The following is a 15,944-nucleotide window of genomic DNA, read 5'->3' on the forward strand; positions in this document are numbered from 1 at the left end:
ACTGACGATATAAAATTATTTAAACCAATGATTGATGATTAGTATAAAAAATATTTATACTATCAATATATACCTATTAAATTATTGATTAAAACTAACAAATACTCTAACTCCACCAAACAAAATACACTTCTTTCTTTTAATTTTATTTTTAGGCTTTCATAATTGGCCCTAAGGAACTAATGGCTTCCAACAAGTGTTGTTATATATATTTAACCTTGACTTTTTATATTTTTATAATTTTTATAGTGATAATATTTTTCATACGTAATTTAAACAAATTGCAAAAAATGGGATATACTAATTAATCACAATAATATGGTAGTGAATCATGCATACTTGAAAACGTTACATTTTCTTTCTAGTAAAATTACTAAAATTACTAAAGTAAACCTAGACAAAAATATTGTTAACAACATTAGTAAGAATTTGATTTTTCTTTCTAGTAAAATTACTAAAGTTATCATTAAAAAAGCTTTTTATAGTATATTTCATAGTTTTAAACTTTTCATACTTTCTTATCCTTTCATTTTCTTGATATTCCAACTAAACCCTTCCACAACCATTATAGTCATTCATTTTCATTTACATCATTTTTAGAACAAAACGTTACATTTTCCACCTCTAACCTTTTATCTAGATCATCATCAACCTTCATAAGGAACATTCACCTTCGTATCAAAATGTCCCTAAGTTAAGAAGCAATAATGAAACACAACCTAGAGCTTAGCTTATGTAATTGATTTTTAATATCATTGTAGCTAAAACATAACGCCACCATTTATGAGCCATCACTCATAACACTTAATTTGTAACAAAATTGATCCCAAATATATTAAGAATGTAATATTTCTGACAGTATAAAGATTTATACATAATCAATATATTATCTATCTTTTATTTATATTATTTTTATTGGAGAGTTGATGATTATTGAAAATGAATGACGAATAATATACTCAATGCATATATTTATTTTCTCATATATCAAACCTAAACAATTCAAACACCAACGACTCAACCTCTTCAACCTATACTCCAAGGACTTAATGCAAACTATTTTAAAGTTTAAAATGCTAAACCTTTTAAAACTTACAAGGACTACTCGCAAAATAACTTGTTATAAAGAGCGTAACTCACTTCAAAATAGTCCATTAAAAATTGATTTTAAATTTATTGTGGATTAATTTGTGATTCGCAACTTGTTTGGATGTGGATACACATACTTATTTTATAAAAGTATTTTCAAAGGCATGAGAAAGAAAATATATTTATACTTCTATACTATATATATAACAAAGTCAATAAAAGTTCTATCAACAAAATAGATTGTGTATAGATATTTTCCCGCATGATACTTAAGTCATAAATATATTTATTCTCACTCTGGTCCGTGTTCTTCGATGGTTTTATTCAGAAAGTAAATATAAATGTATTTGAGATTTAAAACTAGTAATTTAAAATTTTATTTTCTTTAAAATATGGACGAGTAGATTATTGTCATTTTCACAAGTGAAATTGAGATTGGTTATATAAATCAAACCATGAAATAATATTATAATATAAGTTATGTCAATTAATAAAATATTTATATTTAAATATTTTTAGTTGTTTTGTTTATTAATTTGGTTGGTTGTGCATATCTTATATACTTTATCAGGACTATGTGTTTCTTTCCCATATCATCCAACCACATAAATTAAGATCATAACATATTGTTTATAATAACAGTTACATCGATTTTTATTTTAATGTGTACATTTTTAATCACATATTGTATAACGTATTTATTCCTTCCAATATAACATTCTCATATATGATATATTAAGATTACTTTTTTTGTTGGTATTTCATAATTCAACATTCACTCATTAACAATATTGCAAGTCTTATATTTGTATGGTATAAAAATTTCCTTAAATTTTAGTAACACTTCTCAGTCAAATATACAAATTGATACACTCCTCAATTTCTATATCCCACTTGAATAATATTGTTTACATCTTTCTTTATCCTATTATTTCATATATTTGATTCGAAATACTTCTCTTATGATAATATGATTCCTATTTTCAACTTTCATGGTAGGGCTTATATACCCTTCTCTGTATTTATTTTCGTATTGCTTTATGATCATGTATATTTTGATATAAATATATTGATACTTTATATCAACTACATACTTTTTTATCAGACCTTTTATTTATATATACACACACAAATAATGATGTGTTAAAATCTATGATACACATTTATAGACATCTCATAGTAAAGTATTCTCATAATTTCACTTTAATTATCACTTTAGCTTAATATATATTAAGATAATTATTGAATATATTAATTATCAATATAAAATACTATAGTGATACTAAACTATTCCTAACAACTTATACTAGCCTTTTTCACCCTTTATTTAAACGGAAAAACAATTAATACAGTTTGGTTTCCTAAAATTTCAAACCATATTAAAAAGGGTAAGAAGAGCAATGAAATTTTCTGAAAATATTTATTAATTTATTACCCTCGATCATTGTGCATTAGGGGACCACATCCTTAAACGAGATATGTGAACTTGTCCGGGACTCTGTCCGGTTGTATATTTTAAACAAAGTTTTACTCACTGTCTCAAACTAATCATATATTAACATGTGAATAAAATAAAATATTTAAAAATAAAAAATAATAAAATAGAACATTCCAATTGATATATGAAGCGAGATAACATTTTGGATATTTGATCTCTATCATAAAAAAGTACACGGAGGAACTTGTGCTAATTGGGAACACGTAATGTGATAAAAACAACTTTCTTGCTTTTGTCTGAATAGAATCATCGGGATTCCTGACCAACCTACATTGGCGTGTCAATCCTTAAGATCTGAACTCTTTAATAATTTGGTTTTAAATTTATTTATCAATTTTAAAATTTTATTTCTAAAAAATGAATTAAATAAAGGTTCAGACATAAAAGGTTGTCTTCAGTTTTAAACCCATGCTGCCCAAAAGCCAATAATAGTAGTAAGGACAGACAAAAATTATATATATATATACAAATTCTCTTTATCTTTTTATATTTATATTTCTATACTATATATAAAGTTAAAATTTGAAAATTTTCATAGTTAATTTTCATTTCCTGTTTTGCCCTTAACATTATTTAATTTTTACAAAAAATTATATAATCCTAAGTAAGTACTACCAACATATTAATTAACCACATATCTCACCTTAAATTAAATATTAACATAAACAAAAAAAATAATATAAAGTACACGGAACAAAACAAATACATTCTAATTATAAAAATGAAATATATAAAAATTGAATATGTAGTATCATGTAATGTTCATCGGCAGACACTGTACACACTAGTATACGTAAACAAAATGATTAAGGTAATTAAATAAAACATTGAGAATTATAGCAATTATAAATATTTTTATTAAAATGAAAGTTAAATAATTAAATGAATAAACCTGTTGAATAAGCGTGAGATTTATAACTACTTACATGACATAATTTTCACTTATCTATTTTGCTTTTACAATTAATAATTATTAGAATATTTTTCTATACAATAAAAAATATAAATGGAGGTAAGAGAAAGTTATATTCACTCAATATAAATGTAGTTTTTAATAATATCAGAATTCATTTTTATATTTTTATCAAAAAATTATAATATTATTTACAAAAAATATAATATAATTCTTTAAACTAAAATATATAAAATTAATTGTCAATACTAAAAAATATAAGAATACTAGTCAAGAGACACGAAGTAACTATCATCACATTAGTTATATTATAATAAATAAATATATCTCACAAATTTACATATATTACTTTAATAAAAATACAATATTTGGGAAGGATCAATATATTAAAAAATATATTAATTTCTTAGTCACAGTATTATGGAATTACGAGTAAAGAACTAATATTTTGGTAAGAAAATAGCATTATGCTACGACTCTACGAGTATTCTGTAGGAGCATTGAATTAAATAAAGGATGAATGAGATTAATGGGAATATTGCATTGAAGATCATCATTACCCATATTTATTTTCTCCACTCTTTATCCTTATTGTTGCTACCATACCATGTTGCATAGGATCAATACCGCAAGGTCTCTTTGTGCTAAGGTTCTCATAACCAAACCTCACTCTGCTGCTGCTTTCTCAACTTCCTTGCTCTTCGATGAAACTCAGATACAGGTTCCTCCAACATGCTAATGTTTTTATTTCCTACATAGGATTTATTACATGTTCTTAATAACATATAGCACAGCATCACCTCAATGTTTGGGTGTTAAAGATTAAAAATTTAGATACCCCATCTGGGTTTTCTAGAGAAGTACTATTGGCATCGGAAAAGAATCATCTCTAGTAATGGAGAGACAAGGTCATGATTTTCCATTTATATTTAAGGGTAAGAGTGTAATATTGTTATATTTAAAGGATAAGGCATCAAATCTGCTGAAAAAACTTGAACTTATATGGTCAATAAAATAAGAAGATTAAACTATTTGAGTAGAGTCGATTTTCGGCTGCACGACTAGTAGGAAAAAAGATTGCTTTTGATACTGAATTTTTAGGCTTTGTATATGTTATATGGTTGGTCATGAATGCCATTGGCATAAGATTCCACTGCATTCTGCCAATTTACAGAAACTAACTTGAAATTTTTGGCTGCCTCAAACTCTACAAATTTCAAGTAGGTTGAAAATATTGAGACCCTCTTAAAAGCCTCATCTTTTATAGTGGGTTGAAAATCGCGAGATTTTGTATACTAGCTTCTTCAAGGGTGAATTATGTCATGCTTTTAATGATTTCAAGGTTATAATATATTGAATGATACAGTTCAAAGAAAGTGTCTCTCAGTTTGCATCAGAAAACATTGCCCCTCATGCTTCAAAAATAGACCACACAAATTACTTTCCAAAGGTTTGTATGAGGATCTATTTTTATCATGTTCATGAACATAGCTTAGTGTACTGGACATTCTGATATTGTTTCAATCTAATTTTAGGAGATTAACCTATGGAAAAGCATGGGAGAATTTAATCTCCATGGGATTACTGCACCAGGTAGTTTTTTCCCTTGTATATATGAGATTATTGTGAAGTTAATTCATGCTAATAAAGCATTTTGTTTTATTGCACTTGACTTTCAATCCCTGAAATAATGTCTAGTATCCCCTTCCCCAAAAATGGGTAGATACCCGTTTATTTCACAAATCATTATCCTCTTGTATTATTCCATGAATGGAGTCATATGAACTAGAGCTTTGTTTATGATGAAGTTGTTCATATTTTGGGTGTTCTGAACTTCAGATCAGAATACTCGGCATCTTTATTAAGATATGCAATATGACAATTTCTTGTAAGCCAACATTTTCCAAAGCTATTTTTGTTATGCAGAGGAATATGGAGGGCTTGGTCTAGGGTACTTGTATCACTGTATAGCAATGGAAGAGATAAGCCGTGCTTCAGGATCTGTTGGTCTTTCTTACGGTGCTCATTCAAACCTATGTATCAATCAGCTGGTAATTGAAGGAAACTTAAGTCTCTTTAATTATAAGCTTGGTGATTTTGTGATGAGTCTTTAGGATTACCCTTTCTGTTTTTATTTAGGTGAGGAATGGAAGCTCTGCTCAGAAAGAGAAATACTTACCGAAGGTTCTAGTTCTGCCTATTTTGATATTGTTCATTATCAGTAAAATACATGCTGCCTTGCCCTATTGCTGACTCAATTAGTCAACACTCAACACTGCTCATGTTGTTCTTTGCTTTTCATCCATCTCTTGTGCTCACAAGTAGCCCTTGTCAAATTTTATGTCTATCTGTTTATTTATAGGCTAAGCCTTTTTGTTTTTATTCAATCTTGAAGCTTATCTCCGGGGATCATGTGGGAGCTTTGGCAATGAGTGAGCCCAATTGTAAGATATGTGAAACACAACAGTTGTATCTTACTCTTTTAGATATTTCAAAGGATTTGTAAAGTGAATTGGCCTTTTCTTGCAGCTGGTTCTGATGTTGTCAGCATGAAATGCAAGGCTGATCGTGTAGATGGAGGCTACGTACTTAACGGGAACAAGATGTGGTGTACTAATGGCCCCGTTGCTCAAACATTAGTATGTCTTTATTTAAACTTCATAGCATTTCCCATGCTCATTGCCAGGGACGGATCCAGGAAAGGATAGAGGGACGACCGAAGAGTCCAACTTTTTTTATATCTTGATGAATAGAAATTAAAATATAAAACATCATTACATTAGTCTACCTCTATAGTGTGAAATGTAGAACAATAATAGAATTCAAGAAGGAAAGAAAAAACATTTATATACCTAATTAAATAAGTAAACTATAAAATGAAAAATATGAAAGACTAAATCACTTGCTCAACCTCTTCTTTGCATTTATTGGCTAATTTCTATACCCATGGCTTGTATGGGGAAGCTGAATGCCCATTTAGTATGAAACTAGATCATCTGATCTAGGCATATGCTGTGAATGCATATCATATATTTGATTGTGTTGGATTGAATCAGGTTGTCTATGCAAAAACAAACACAGCAGCTGGGTCAAAAGGAATCACTGCATTCATTATCGAGAAGGGAATGCCCGGGTACATTACACTGCACCTTGACAACAAGTTATATGATCTTGAGTTGACAGGAACCTCTGTATGCAAACATAGTTAATCCTTAAGCCATAATGTGATCACATGCTATGGCCAATCCAGATATAGTTTCACTTTGACAAGTAGTGCTGTTCAAACTACTAGATATTAAACTGTACCTTAAACCAAATTTCTAGCACATGTTTTCAACTCTACACTTATGTGGTGAAACCTACCAGGTGTCATACCAGGAATGCTAGATAATTTTAGTAAAAAATAAAATCCTGTTTACCGACACCTTTTAGCTTCAATTAGTTCAAGTTTGATTCCTTAGTTTATCGCTGTCAAAATTCTTTATATGAAAAAAATCTTCTTACATGGTTGAAAAGTTGTGATTTCTTTTAAATGAAAAATCATTTGAATATAGTGACACAGTCTGACATTTATTTCTGTTTGGCTACAGATTCAGTACTGCCCAGAAATTAGATAAACTCGGGATGCGAGGAAGTGATACGTATGTATGCATGCTCAGTGAGAAGTTTTCTATATCTAATCCATAATACCATACCAAAAACTTTCGCCTTGTTACTGATAATATGGGTTTGTATTATGTGGCAGATGTGAGCTTGTCTTCGAAAATTGCTTTGTTCCAGAAGAAAATGTTCTCGGGAAAGAAGGGAAAGGTCTTGCAATTACTTCTGTAGTCTTTATTACCTTTGAAGCAAAATTATCTTATGTCATTTGGTATAGTCCAGCCTGCAAAAGTTTGTTGCAAGACAGTGGCTATTCTTATATGCCGATGTCGATAGATCTTATCAGCCTCTCCCCCCCTGTCTCATTTTTACTAGTAATGTAAAATCACTTACAGAAATCATGAAAAGTCGTAGTTATATCCTTACCCTTGTTACATCCGAACCATAATTTGTTTCTAGTGGCAGCATTTTCTTGCCATACTATTCTTACAAACTGTGTAAATTAAAAGATGATTTCCAATGAAGCGGGCTATTAAATTTCCCTACACTTTTTACATTGTAAATGCTGATAACAAACATTTCTGTTAATTATTTTACATCGAAGTGTCAATAATAGTTCGGCGATACGACTTTTATCATTTCGTTCAGGAGTCTATGTCATGATGTCCGGGTTGGATCTGGAGAGACTTGTTTTGGCAGCTGGTCCCCTTGGTATAATGCAGGCATGCCTTGATGTCTGCCTTCCTTACATTAGACAAAGAGAGCAGTTTGGTCGTCCTATTGGAGAGTTCCAGTTTATACAGGTTCATATTATCAAACAACATAACATTTCCCACACTACAGTTAACCTGAAATTTGTTGTAAGAGAATCTTAGCCTTAACACTTCTATTACAGGGGAAAATTGCTGACATGTATACTTCTTTACAATCCTCAAGGTAGAAAATTCTAATGTCATGGTACTCTTCTGTTTTTGAAAATAAGTTTGCATGGCACTAGATAACATTTTTCATTTCAGGGCTTATGTATATTCTGTAGCTCGGGATTGTGACAATGGAAAAGTTGACCCAAAGGTGCCTCCACTAATCTTTATCTTTTGGTTACTATAATATTACTAATTTTTGTCCTTGAAGATAGCTTCACCATTGGATTCTTTAAATTTATTATTGGTTATTTTCTATTAACTAAACTCCTCCCACAAGGAATTAAGGATTCACCCCACTGTTTTCGATGGATGATGGTGGCCTAATAAAATTCCGCCATCATGGCATTATAGGCAAATACCGTAAGTTATCATGGTGGTTTTTTGGCAGCCTAATACATTAGGCTTCCACTTAGTGAAGTCTGGGGATGGTAAATGTATGCAACCTTATTTAGAAGCTGTTTTCAGAATTTAAACTCATAACCTCATGATTACTAAAACAACAATCATTGTGCCAAAAATATACATACATAAAAAATAAATAATAAGATAAGCCAGATGCCAAGTCTCTTTGAGGGGCTAATATGGTGACGAATTTCTTGGAAAGACTAAGTAGATGGTACTTTCAAGAACTAAAATTACTACTGACTCTATTTTTGCCATGTTTTAACGAGCTTGAACTTAAAGATAAGATGTTGGGTCACTATATTTCTACTGGTGCTAATTTTAGTCTAGCCCTCAATACAACAAACTTTTACAAACTTTCTGCTTTTCATGCTCTCTTGCCTGCTAATTTCAGGATTGTGCTGGAGCTATACTTTGTGCTGCCGAAAGAGCAACACAAGTTGCTTTGCAGGTAAATAAGTTGTTTGCATATGTTGCTATAGAGCCAGGGATTCCAAGGGTACAACCACCAGTGCTCCCCCATTTATATATTTCGTAAAATTAATTATATACAGTATTTTTTTAAATGTAAAGTACCTTCATATATGCATATAATATATACATCAAATTGCAGGCCATACAATGTTTAGGTGGGAATGGCTATGTAAATGAGTATCCAACTGGTCGTTTCCTGAGAGACGCCAAACTCTACGAGATCGGTGCAGGAACTAGTGAGATCAGAAGAATGATTATTGGACGCGAGCTCTTCAAGGAACAATGACATGCCACCCTATTTGTTATTCATTTGGCTGGTTCTGAGACCCTTGGAGATTCCTTTGCAGATGTATGTGAAAGTAATATTCATTCATCCTCATACTTAGTCATAGAGTTGATCATCAATGCAAAGAATCAAAGCTTCCATATCATATTTATTACCTTGTACTTTTTCTACGAAAATCTATCTTTAGAGCTACCCATTCCTCTCAAATAAATGTTGGAAACAAAGTTTCCAGTTAATTTGATAACAGAGTATATGGTCATCATCTTTACAACTTTTGATGGTCATTATCTTTACAACTTTTTTTGGGGTGAATTTCATTATAAAACTATAAAAATTGTGTTACCACCAATTTTTTTTGTCAATTACTCCCTAATATCATGATAGTCCATTATTTTACCAGAACATTCATTTGTTTAAGCAAGCATTTCTAGATGGGAACAAAAAATACACTTTTGACTAAAAAATATAGGGGGATTACAGATCTCACACCAGACTGACCTACTGTGATATTGAATAATGATTCATTTATGAAAATTCTGGCAAAATGGTTCATGATTAGTATTTTGCATTTTCTTGTACCTGTCTGAAACTGTAAATCGTATCACACCACCACCAGATTCACAATTAACACTAGAGCTATTATACTACACCATGATAGGAAATTTAGAAACCATCACCATCTTTATACTACATAGTACCAAAGTCTTAGGTAATGCCTTATTATATAATGCCATGATTAGCCCCTATTTAACGAGTTTAGTGCACTTAATTGTCATCCTCCTAGTGCTGACAACGCAATTTTTGCCGAGCTTAGGAGCTCAAAGGGTAGTAAGCAAACATAACATAGCATAAAAAATATACATATAATACTTTAGTGACTGGTCCAGCATAGTACTAAAGACTACCATGACAGTTAGACTCTAACTACTGTTGGAGAATAATCTGGCTGACCCACTGAGGATGACTTTGATGCCTCCATGATCACTGGTGCCTGTTCCAAACAGCTATGAGTATCATCACTGGTCATCCCAATTGTCATATTATCCACCTCTTCTTGGGTGTATATATGGATCTTGGACACCACATTGCAAAACTCACTGCAGCAGAAGGAAACACATTTTCTTTTAGTATCACCTAGAAAGTACAGCACATTTCACAATTACATAGAAAGTAAACAATTGTGTTGTTTGCACACAAATATGGTGCAAGCTATCTGTACATTTTAACCAATAGTTCAGTCATCCTTAACTGATGTAAATTTGGTGTAAGCAAAATGGCAAATGCCAATCATTTTTAATGATTTTTTGTCATTCAAAACCTCTACACTACTCTTACATCACTCTCTTTTTAGATGATATAACAACAAAAACACATTCCAACACACTTCACTATCTTTATTTTCCAAAACAAGTATTTTGATAAATTGATGTTGAGTTCTTGGGAGAAAGCATTACTCAAAGTCTTCAATAAGTGTTGAATTAAGTCCAGGAAGAACAATACTTACTGCCAAGGGTCATCCCCAACAACCATTATGTCATTGTCACTGTCAGTGTAGAGGATCCTCCATCCCTTATCAGGATCTCTTAGAAGGCCTTCCATGCCAAATAGTTTCTCTAGTTCACTCAGCAGGTCATTGTAGCAGCTAAGTCTTGAGAGATCAATGGCTCTTCCAACTAAGCTTCCTTGTTTGTGAACCTTCATTAAGTGTATATTACATTGGTGGGCAAAACATCAAAGTAAGAAAGGACATATCACAATATAATTTTGCTGCTATCATCACTCACCTTTGTGCAACTCCTAGCAGAGTTCTGTAAATTTTGGGTAGTAGTTGTTTCTCCAGACAAAGGAAATCCAAATAGTTTGCAGGCATTTACCTTCCCCTTAACATTGTGTTCAGTCGGAAACCTCATATTTGGTGCCGATAATCCTGCAGCGGTAGAAATATTATCCTGTAGCTTATGCTCATTTGAGAGATCTGTTTGTCCATTTTCATTTCTCATGATCCTTGCCTGAGTTGAAGTCGTGTTGTATGGACTGTTCTCTCTCTGGAGATTTTTAGGTTTAGAGCAAAACATGCTAGCTCGACCATCTTTGTTAATATCTCCACGAGGAAAATATGCAGATTGAAGAACTTGTGGTCCTAAAGATTGAAAGTTGGGTTTGGTTACCTGATGCATGTTTGTGTAACTGATATTAGGATTTCCCCAAGCACCAAGGTTGAAATCAACATTTCCTGTGACGGATTTCGATGGACGTATTTCTTGACCTTGCAAGACCCTCCGAAACCTATTAGTTTCTATATAGGCTGCATAACTGAAAGGGTGAACACTCATAAGCTCAGCAGAGTTGCCCTTTCTTACTGTATCACTTCCATAATAGTGTGAAACAAAACCTGATTTTTCTTGACCTTGCAAGACCTTGGTTGATCTCATAGACTCCTCAAAGTCATTTAGCCCTCTGCCTCCTGCAGCTACTCCTAACCACCCAGAAGTCAAAAAGTGAATAGAAAAGAGTCATTTATGCTTATTTTCGGTTGTTTATTTTGCGAAAACGTTTTTCTATTCCATTTTGTGTTTTCATTAACAATGAAAAGTATGTCACTTTGCTTTCATTTTATTTCCTCCTTGCAAAGATTTGTAAAGAAAACATGGAAAACAGTAGTTTGTTTTCATTATCTCTGTACAAATATTTGAAAACAGAAAACAAAATGAAAATTACGGGCATACTTGTAATTGTTAATGAAAATAGAAAAAAAATTCACATACCAAACATTTCCTTAGCCATCTTAGCATTAGGATCCATACCAGTAATGAGGTGGCTGGGAGAGGCAGCCTGCTGACATGTTCGCAGTTTCTTCAATCTTGCCGAAGAATGAATGTTCATGGGAGGGAGAGAAGCAGAAGGTACAATCTCCCATGGAGATAACCGGTCTTGATGATTGCTTTCGATATTCTCATCCCATCTAACCTGTTGGATGTCACAGCAAGCTTACATTAATGAAGCCATCTTTCTAGTTCTGTAGAAAGATTACTACTGCAGCCCTTAACATTGAATATCTTCTCTGGATACAATGATATGTAAAGTAACTTGGAGTGAAGCATGAAGAAAAGAAGTTGGTGAAACAATTGTACAAGCTTCATTTTTTGAAATTCACTTGATTGATTAGTTGATATGATCAAAATATATTGCTCAGTGTTATAAAGCAAAATTGCAAATGTACCATCAAGCACCTCCATTTTGATTTAGGCCATCTATAGGGATCCAAATCACTGGTTCCAATCACCATACCACTATTGCACCTGTAAGATAAGATGGTGATTTCACAAGGTGCTTCTTTTAATGAACACATAGGGGTGAAGTTTTGTACTTTTACCTTCTTTCTGTAGATACATCCATTTCAAATCTCATTTTGAATCTTGTCCCATTGGTCACTGGATTCTTGATGCTTTTAATATATTTTCGGTATGGCACTACAAAGTCTGAGTGACTTGCTCTGCAAGCAAATCAAACAGATTACAAATTTATTTCCAAGTCGCATGCCAACCATGAGTTAGCAGTGTAAGAGAGAATCAGAGCAAGAAAATGTGATGTGCTATTATTTGTACCTTGGACTGTAGAAAACATGAAACATGCTTTTGGTTGATATGGCATTAGCCACATAAGAAAGGAAATTGGAATAACAGTTCTGGTTACCAACAATTGATTCAGGAAGACCATTTCTTGGTCGAACAGCTCTTCGGATTCCTAATCTCAATTCACCATTTTCACCCCTACAAAGACATTAATATGCAGTAAGGAGCTGAAACTGGAGTGTACATTTTTTCTTTGAACTACTTGTTCTAGTTTGGCACTCTATGCATTCCATAATATCTGTCATTTCATGATAAATTCCATAAACAAGAGTATTTTACAGTCACTGAAGATAATGAAACTCATCAACATCAATAATACAAAAAACCCAAAAATCCTTGTCTTATACTAAGCTTCCCCATTTGTATAGGGATTAATACCAGTTAAAAATTCAACATACATACAGAAGGATAAACATGTATAAATTGACCTATACCTCAGAAAGAGCACTGCATCACCAGAAACAAGATTTTTTCGGCTAACAAAAATACTCCAGCCAGTAGTGAGTAGATGCCGCCTTGGCTGACCTGACAAAATACCACATTGATTTTGTGTACTGAGTAGTCGTTGTATGAAGCTAGACATTTTTTCTCCTAGTTACATTACCTCTATAAATATGTCTGAATTTCCACTCTGCATCATGCAGGTCTTTGGCAACAAGTTCTTGAGAAGGTCTCAGCTGCTTATAATCCTGCAGTAGAAGTATAAGGAATGAGATTATACAATATAACTTAATACTTAACATTATGAAAAAGAAGAAGAGGAAAAGATGTCACACCAAAGGAGGAAAACACTCTTCAGCGGCTCTACGAGGAACAGAAAATCCTCCATGAGTGCTTGTATCGGAAGCAGTGAGTGTTTTGCAGAACATGTGAGGGGTTGGTTTTGCAGGTGATCCTCCAATTTTCTCTTCATCTGCTCCTAATTCTTCAAGCTCTTTGCCATCCAAATGCATCCCTTCCAACTAAAGACAAGTCCAAAACTCTGAGATACTTTATGGTATGTGCTAAAGAATCAATTGGTGCATCATTTTACTAGTTTCCACATATAAGCAAAGTTTATAAGTTCCATTGACAAGGAAAGAAGCCCATAGTCATAAGATGTTTATGCTATAATAAGATATGTATTTGGTTGTCCAATTAAAAATTGCATTGTTATTATTCCTGAACCAAGGGATCTCTGCTTAACAGAACCATGCAATTATTTCACAGAAATTGTCTACTTCACAGGAGGAACCAAAATTCAACCCTGAAAAATCAGAAACACACCAAAACATTGACAACTTCAAATAAAAACCAACCTCAGCCTGGGGAAGCAGAGTAACCTGTGTATAAACCTCATCATTCTCCTTATTGGCCTGTTTCAGAAAGTGACAATTTATCAAAACCAAATGAATTACAGAACCTACTAGGCTAATACTATGGCATCATATATGAATTAAGCAAATATTATTCAATTTAAAAGGAGAATTCAGTACTCACAAGTAATTGGACATTGACAACCCTGCAGAAGATTTGTGGTTGAAGATTACAGGTGGGTATCTCAATTGGTGTGAAAGATGAAACCTGTTCTAAGTGACCTTGTGGAAAATAGACAACTACATTTCCTTTCTTTGGCAGTGAAGTGAGAGGGCCAGCACAAGCATGCCAAAGCTCAAGGTAAGAAGAAGACACATGAAGTGAAGAAGAAGTAGAAGATGAACAAGTTGAATTAGAGGAGGATAAATAACAAACACAAGCACCTTTCTCATCACATTCCCCATTACAAAATGCATTCTTCTCAACCTCAGTCACAGCATGGTTCAGATCAATTTCCATGAATGAACACCTACTATATTTGGTTCTCAAATGAAAGAAAGATAGAACACAAACACAAGCAACCAAAACACCCCAATATAAAAATATCAAAACTTTAAAGGAAGCAAAGTTAGTAACACAAAAAGTGGAAATTATAACATGAGGGAATTGAAGTGAAGTCAAATAAAGGTAAAGAATTCATATTTTTTGGAGTGGAACTAGATGAACATAAAACTAAACAACAAGGTGATGAGGGAAGAAAGAGAAAAAGGGTATCTATGAAATAATAACAAGAAATTGAAAGAATGATTCCATAAACATTTGCAGGTAGTGAGAGGAGGGAGCAGACATAGACAAATGCATAGGAAGAACAGAAACAAAAGGCAATAAAAGAACATGTTGTAGTGACTTTTGGACTTACTGTTGTTAGAGATAGAGTGAGAGTGTGTTGGGTGGGGGGACAAGCTAAGACAGTACAGAACCCACATAACATCACACTCTTCTTTGCTTTGTCTTTGCTTTTATTTTTTCCCTGTCTTTATTCATCATTTTTTCACTGTAATTCTGAGGTGATTGAGATAAACAAAACAATCATGATTCATGAATATGCTTTGTTTCACTGATACCAAAAGTTAATTAATATAGAAGATACATACAAATTAGTACAATAATGAAGTATAGATTTTTGATGTGTTGTTCAATTATAAGGCTACTACATATAGGCCATAATAGTATAATCTTTTGTAGCATAGTTTATTATTCATAACCAATATTTAATTACTATGTCAAGTGTGAATCAGAATAATTGGATCATAGTAATTTATTATTTAATTTCAATAAGTTAGTTTTTTAGTAATGCTAAAATCATTTGTCTTTCTATAAATGAGAGGTTTTTTCTTGATTCAGATTCTTCTCTTTATTTATGTTCAGCAGAAAAAATCTCAGCATTCTTAAATTTGCTGAAGTGTAGACTTCAAAATAAAAGAATTAAAGACATGCAAAGTGACATGTCATGTCACATATTTAAACTTTTAGTCTTTAAAATACACAAAAAATGATAGGTTGAATTTTCAATTTTAAAATATAAAAAAATTAATTGACTTACGTTAGAAGATTTCAAACTATAATCTTAATGTTAGTCAGTGTTTACTTTTCTTAATAATGAAAGAATAGTGTTGATAGCTAGAACTACCATTGCTGATCTCAATTTTTTATAATTTTTTTTTCAGAAGTTGATGTTATATTCACATGGAAACATTTCATTGTTAGATGAAGACTTCCATGTCATTTCAGATGTTTGCAATGGTGTCTCTCAATCATAATTTTGGTCATA

General features: G+C 32.2%; 2 protein-coding genes across 6 annotated transcripts; one reads left to right on the plus strand and one right to left on the minus strand.

Annotated features, from left to right (window-relative positions):
• On the plus strand, positions 3,983-9,346 carry LOC109325612 (isovaleryl-CoA dehydrogenase, mitochondrial). 2 transcript variants are annotated; one of them, XM_019558069.1, is made up of 15 exons: positions 3,983-4,221; positions 4,867-4,950; positions 5,036-5,093; positions 5,427-5,551; positions 5,640-5,684; positions 5,896-5,944; positions 6,030-6,139; positions 6,557-6,633; positions 7,091-7,141; positions 7,246-7,310; positions 7,749-7,903; positions 7,996-8,036; positions 8,117-8,171; positions 8,820-8,876; positions 9,039-9,346. In XM_019558069.1, exons 1-15 carry the CDS (start codon positions 4,108-4,110, stop codon positions 9,183-9,185), a joined length of 1,233 nt encoding a protein of 410 aa, XP_019413614.1. In that variant the 5' UTR covers positions 3,983-4,107; the 3' UTR covers positions 9,186-9,346. The 2 variants fall into 2 exon arrangements, with proteins under 2 accessions (XP_019413614.1, XP_019413615.1); XM_019558070.1 differs by lacking the exons at positions 8,820-8,876; positions 9,039-9,346 and adding an exon at positions 8,268-8,813 and having other exon boundaries at positions 8,117-8,197.
• On the minus strand, positions 9,790-15,090 carry LOC109325611 (auxin response factor 4-like). 4 transcript variants are annotated; one of them, XM_019558068.1, is made up of 13 exons: positions 14,297-15,090; positions 14,116-14,172; positions 13,594-13,779; positions 13,422-13,506; positions 13,252-13,342; positions 12,791-12,955; positions 12,559-12,678; positions 12,406-12,484; positions 11,990-12,152; positions 10,970-11,649; positions 10,690-10,880; positions 10,089-10,282; positions 9,790-9,918 (listed from the first exon to the last, which is right to left on the minus strand). In XM_019558068.1, the coding sequence occupies exons 1-12, from the start codon at positions 14,630-14,632 to the stop codon at positions 10,099-10,101; spliced, it is 2,337 nt and encodes a 778-aa protein (XP_019413613.1). In that variant the 5' UTR covers positions 14,633-15,090; the 3' UTR covers positions 9,790-9,918; positions 10,089-10,098. The 4 variants fall into 4 exon arrangements, with proteins under 4 accessions (XP_019413613.1, XP_019413612.1, XP_019413611.1 ...); XM_019558067.1 differs by having other exon boundaries at positions 10,970-11,652; XM_019558066.1 differs by having other exon boundaries at positions 10,970-11,661.

The sequence above is a fragment of the Lupinus angustifolius genome, chromosome LG13 (assembly GCF_001865875.1).
Source record: "Lupinus angustifolius cultivar Tanjil chromosome LG13, LupAngTanjil_v1.0, whole genome shotgun sequence".
Classification (NCBI taxonomy): Eukaryota; Viridiplantae; Streptophyta; class Magnoliopsida; order Fabales; family Fabaceae; genus Lupinus; species Lupinus angustifolius.